The sequence below is a fragment of the Saccoglossus kowalevskii genome, chromosome 2 (assembly GCF_978046115.1).
Source record: "Saccoglossus kowalevskii chromosome 2, keSacKowa6.1, whole genome shotgun sequence".
Lineage (NCBI taxonomy): Eukaryota > Metazoa > Hemichordata > Enteropneusta > Harrimaniidae > Saccoglossus > Saccoglossus kowalevskii.
In genome coordinates, this window is record NC_140642.1 from 25,835,030 (window position 1) to 25,840,935 (window position 5,906).

A 5,906-nucleotide genomic window follows, 5' to 3' on the forward strand; every position below is an offset into this window, starting at 1 on the left:
GTGAACATATACTTAGTTCTATCTTTGAATCTCCTCCACGTCACGGTGCCCGAGGCGAATCTAACGTGTTCATCAATACAGGTATACCTGTTCGTATTGGTGGATGCCGACTTTTAAAGATATTAAAGAACGGGGTATGCGCGGTCTTATTGATTTAATCCCTCGGGCAATTATATTAGTGCATTATAAATATGAATACACAGCACATATAAATTATAATAAGTCCAAGCGTCCTTGTGTCCTGTGCGGTTACAAACGATAGAGGGGGCACGTCAGTGGTATTCCACGCTAGGTCGGGATTTGTGGTCACATCTGTTCCACCTAGTATCAGCCCAGTTACTCGCTTCCAAGAATACAACAACAAAATGTATTAGGACACACTGACTGGGCGAATCGAACAAATCTGATTATGAAACAATGTCTTACAGGCATCGTTAGTGAAATTGGATTTTCCATTTTAGGACGATTCTATTTCAACATCCTCCCGCCGACGCTACAAGCAGACGAGGGATAATGTGTAAACTGCGCACTTACATTATATAGATGCAGTGTGCTAGTGATACTTAAAGTATCGCCACAGACTTCACAGTACACGGAATCTCATAATATCTGTGTGTGTGCCCGCGTTCATTCCGTCATATGCCGGTGCTAACAATAGGCAGCGAATAGGGACAGCAGTGGTTCGCTCAACAGATTTGAATATATCGACAACGTAATTCAACTACCAGGTGAATGCCTCAATTTATTTTTAGTTAGTTGACACCAGTCTGAACGCGGTTCATCGGGGTCATATTTGGCTGTACATCGATTACCATATTTGAAAAGGCTTCCCGAGTCATGCTTTGCGGCATTTGCCACTCGCAACTGCGTAACATATTTGCGAGCACTGTATATTTCCATGAGTGATTGGGGATGGGTCGTCACCCTTCGTAACATCATTGATGAAGTTTTCACAGTCTTTGGGAATACACTTCTTCTACGAAAATGATGAAAGAAACAGTAATGACCTATGATCATCCTGTGGTCTCGGAAGCTGTGAAGGTAAAAGCTGAAACGCCCAAACCGAGTCAACTCCGCGCAGCTATACCCGCCATGCACATATGCGCCGCGGTAACCTGTTTAGTATTGAATATATGTATTCCGGGACTAGGTAAGACTACATTATTACTGGCTCTGTGTATGTGTTCAATATAATTAAACGTCGAATAATGGCGAAATTTAAATTCGCTTTTCTGTGTAAAAATAATCAGAAAATCAAAGCGAACAATCGATATTTACACCACTATCTTAGATTGATATGCATTCTCAACAATAATAATTTATCTGTGTAGTGTTTGGAGACGTAATTGTTGTCAGTCTCGTTATTTCTCTACTCAAAGTGTATTTACACCTTTATATATTACCTGAGTGATTGTTCTCCGCATAGTTAATAACAACGGATAGTGTATATAGTTTAAATGGTACATTCGTCTAATATCACATTGAATTCCCCTTTATTTCATTGCCTTTTTTGGTTGATTTAGTATTGAAATAATACTGGCTTATTAATTATACATGATTTATGTTCCACTAGTCCTGCCTTATCTGTTTCATTTTCTCAAGGTATCCATGGGATTGCAATTGAAAGATTCACTTCTACACGTGCAACTGTGTTATTTGGATTCATGCTGCTAAAATATGCGCGATCGTGTGTGCATGTGTTTCGTGTATTCAATTCTATTCCCTCTTCTCTAGTTAAAAGTAGATGTCTCTTGACACTGGAACGATCTATATCGCCATAATTTAAAGAATCGTTATGGACTAATTAATAGTACGTATAAGTAATTCACAACGCATGCGCATACGCGTAGCGTCGTCAAACAAATTGTTTTCGCAAACAAAAACAACATTTTTATTTTATGATGAATCCAGAGTCAATTAAAGATGCAATGTGAGCAAAAGCATGTTTTCTTTTAATAATGTTGTTCGAAACTCCATATAAAAATGTCGCGTTTGCCGGATACACAGCTGTGTTCTTTAGATGAAAGAAAATAAAATGAAACACGGTGCAATGACTGTTATTATACGAACCAAAACAACCGGGGCGCATGCGTATTAGAGAATACTCAGTTGTGTGTAGCGTTTTCCGTTCATGGTAAATTATATTGCAATGTATCTATTAATATAAACATCAAACAACAATATTAAAATTGCATATTGTGGTTCCTGTTACGTTGTTAACATGTCACAATCAATCAACCAAAACATAACAGAAATACTCAAAATCATCTACATGTTGGCATCGACAACCATGTTAGCCACTGATAACGTCCCACGAGAACGTCTCTGTAAATCTCCTCCCTGAATTGCCACAAGTCAACGTACTCAAACCACGGAGGATTTGATTTGAGGTTATTAGTTGATCTCGCGTGTCGTTTATATTGGGAAGCAATTCATGATTGCATGGGAACTAACATCTGCTGTAGTATAAATCCATTATTTTGATTTCAATTTGTCTGTCAACATTAACACTTAGCGTGTGCTTACTTCCAGCCATTTTGAAATGTTAGTTCATTTTACAATCTGACGTGTAAACAGTAAACTCCCTGTGAAACAATGCACGCGCGCAATGAATATGAAACCAACTTAATCAACCACAGTGTGCGTCCAAAGAGTTTTCCCCCATCATGTTTAAAGCGCGGCAGTCGGCGCGCTGCGCATGTGCGAGATATATGGGTCTCATATAAATAAAGATGGCGACTTTGATTGTTGCGCAGATCAACGCGTACGAACTGAGACGTTTCCAAGCTTTAATTAAGTAATTTTCATGTTGTTGGAAGGCATCGAAGGAGTCACCGGCGGTAATCAGTGCAAGTCGCGCCCAGGTCAAACCTCATACTTGTGATTCCCATTTGAAGAGCGCATTGAATTGTGGGAAAATCAATGTTTATCAACACAAATGTGGTACATGCGCAGCTCGACGACTACCGCGCTTTAAGTTTTTCGAAGTAACATTTCGTACATACTCGCATTAGACAATCGTGCGGCGATAAATTAACCTGTCATTCCATCGAAAATTACTCTAAAGATAAGATAATTGACTTAAAATTTACAATGACGCTGCAATCATTGATCGTCGTTTTTTCAATATGTATATAGAGATTCCGAATTCGCATATATTTGTATTTGACATTTGAATCACCGTGACTTAGTATATATTATCGAAAGTTCATTGTGATCTACTCGGATAATGAGCAGGCATTATTGTGTCTAAAGCGTTTAAGTATCGCCGATAAAATTAAAACCAACGATATTACTTCGTAATTGCATTCAAAATCGGTGATAGGAACATTACAGATGTATCTAATGTGGAGTCATGTCTATATTGGACGGCACTCATTCAAAGTGTTAATACACGACTCTGGAGAAATAGTAAGTTAATTATACAAACAACGATTAATGGAAAGAAATCACATTTAGTCGACTAGAGTTTTTTTGAATTAAGTTTGTGAGTGGCCAATCTGTATTCCGGGTCCGATCGGAGTAGCGTGGGAGATTGCGACGCACTGCCAGGATATTTATAAACCTAATCCACGATAAGCCACGGAAGATCCATTTTCCCTGTGTTCATCGACAAACTGATTACTTTAATTCCTAGCAAATCAAATAACCTCGTATATTTTTTTCTCAGGTACTGCTGTTGCTGGATTTTCAGTATTTTGTTGTGCCAATCCAGGTCAATCCAGTAACGGGAAGGCAGGCACATGTTGTATTAATTTCTGGGTTGGCGTTGTCCAGTTAGCTACCTGCTGGATTTTTTTCATTGGTTGGATATGGAGCGTGCTTTGGGGAATTGCCTTCGTTGCCATGTCAAGTAAGTATACACACTCTTTAACACTCTCGGTACCCGGGTGAGAACTACAGGCTACGTGAGATAATGGAATGCCAACACGTTTTAGTTCAAGTGACCGTACAGATTGGTGTGTGAGTGCGGTTACGTATGTCGTTCCTTTGACGCGTAAGTGGACTAAATGAAAGGATGTGGCGAATCGGAAAAATCCGTTGCACGCTTAACATAGCGGAAACTCACTGCACAGGATGGTTGTCATAACAAGAAGGGGAATCACGTACTAACGCGCGGGAATTGAGTCCTAGGCGACGATAACAACACACGCTAAAAACACAAAGGCTCATGGGTAGACGCTTGCTTGTAAACAATGACACCCTATGGCCATCTGACGCATGCGCAGGTGACGACTCCCCCGCTTTAACGTTGACGTGGTTCAGCCACATACGATAATGTATTGATTATGATTATGTCAACATATTTACATATTAAGTACGTTTGCCAGTTCTTGTCCAAATAATATTTCGAGTTCAGTAACAGGATTGGATACTGGAGTAAGGAAATCCACAGTGAATATTTTATAAAAACACTTAGCTTTGAATTAAGTGAAAGAAATTGGTACTTAGTTGTAATACTGTTATTGGGCATTAGATACGTCATATTTAATCTCGGGGGACCGATCACCTTACACAATTACCATGTTTAGAATAACGAGGTTGTGTTCAATAATTGACAGCTGCTGGTCGCCAGTTACTCATGTAAGATTACACTTTAGATAAAAATTGGCAGGTGCCAGTTTTGTATGGATGTATTGAGATTAATGAGGGTACATACTTCTCTAAGTACATAGACATGTTTAAGAAACGGCACGGCGCAAAATAACAGGTTATTAAATACATTTTTTGAAAAATATGTGTTGTAGTCTTCGAACAGCGCGCTTTCGATTTCATGTAAACAAACAATGTACTTTACACGCGTTGTATACTATAAGATCCACATCGAACACGACAAGGGCGATGACCCTGGTGTTTTAATGTTCGACGCTAAACACACACTTTCTGTCCCTGAATGTGCTGATCCGGGGTAAAATATAGATAAACAACCCATTTGGATAAAATTTGTATGTATATTTAGTAACGACAAGGCATAAAAATGCATTAGTATGGATGATAGTTGCCCGGAACTCAGTATTGTGGAAGCTCGTCAAGTCAAGTACATGGCTGGTAAAGATGATGTTTTCCGCGTTGCTTGCCCGGGAGCTTTATTCCATATAAGGACATCCTTACGGCATATACACGTCGCGATATCATCGTTGATGAAATGTGCTATGAATATACGGAGCAGAAGAAACAGTATTAGTTAAATCCTCTGTGAATACGAACTGATTGGATCAGGCTGAATCAGTAGAATCCAAATAGAATAATCAAAATTATGAAATTGGAAGCGATGCATGGTGGACAATAAGGTGAATAAAAACCTCATGAAAAGCTATTACTGATACACAGTACTGTCTGGGAGAAAATACAAAAAGTGTAAAAAAATGTATGATATACAGATATTGGGTTACCACGAATACATGATACGTCGGTCAGTCATGTGCACGGTTTTATTAAACTAAATGTAAAATTCATTGTGAGGCGTTGAGTTATTTTAATGCATATTTGTTCTTTTAATCTACAGGTGAATACAATCCAGACAATAGAGCTATTATTACGTTGTCATCCGTATCTCAACCGTCATCCGGGTATGCTACGCCGACGTCTAGCGAAGAGGTGCAGCTATACCAAGCTGGACTTAAAACATATACTTAAAGGGCGGTAGTCGTCGCGCCACGCATGCGCGAGATATATGGGTTTCATATAAACAAAGATGGCGACTTTGACTGTTGCGCAGATCAATGAGTACAAACTGAGACGTTACGAAGCTTTAATTTAGTTTTTTTTCTAGGTGGTTGTAAAGTATCGAATGAGTCACCGGCGGTAAGTCGCGCCAAGGAAAAACCTCATACTTGTGATTTCCATTAGTAGAGCACATTGGATTGTGGGAAAATCACTGTTTATCAACAAAAATGTCGCACATG

The 5,906-nt window shown here is 39.1% G+C and overlaps 1 protein-coding gene across 1 annotated transcript; it reads left to right on the plus strand.

The window, feature by feature from the left end:
• The first annotated feature begins 293 nt into the window (after positions 1–293).
• LOC100369944 (protein SPEC3-like) lies at positions 294–5,784 on the plus strand. The gene is made up of 3 exons (XM_002741699.4): positions 294–1,150; positions 3,671–3,853; positions 5,507–5,784. The coding sequence occupies exons 1-3, from the start codon at positions 985–987 to the stop codon at positions 5,635–5,637; spliced, it is 480 nt and encodes a 159-aa protein (XP_002741745.1). The 5' UTR covers positions 294–984; the 3' UTR covers positions 5,638–5,784.
• The last annotated feature ends 122 nt before the right edge of the window (positions 5,785–5,906 follow it).

What these genes read in the sequence shown, in the direction of transcription:
- LOC100369944 (XM_002741699.4), top strand. Translation starts at nt 985, where the DNA reads ATGATGAAAGAAACAGTAATGACCTATGATCATCCTGTGGTCTCGGAA. An exon ending in TATATGTATTCCGGGACTAG is followed by an intron (nt 1,151 to 3,670) that starts GTAAGACTACAT and finishes TTTTTTTCTCAG; the next exon opens with GTACTGCTGTTGCTGGATTT. An exon ending in TGCCTTCGTTGCCATGTCAA is followed by an intron (nt 3,854 to 5,506) that starts GTAAGTATACAC and finishes TTTAATCTACAG; the next exon opens with GTGAATACAATCCAGACAAT.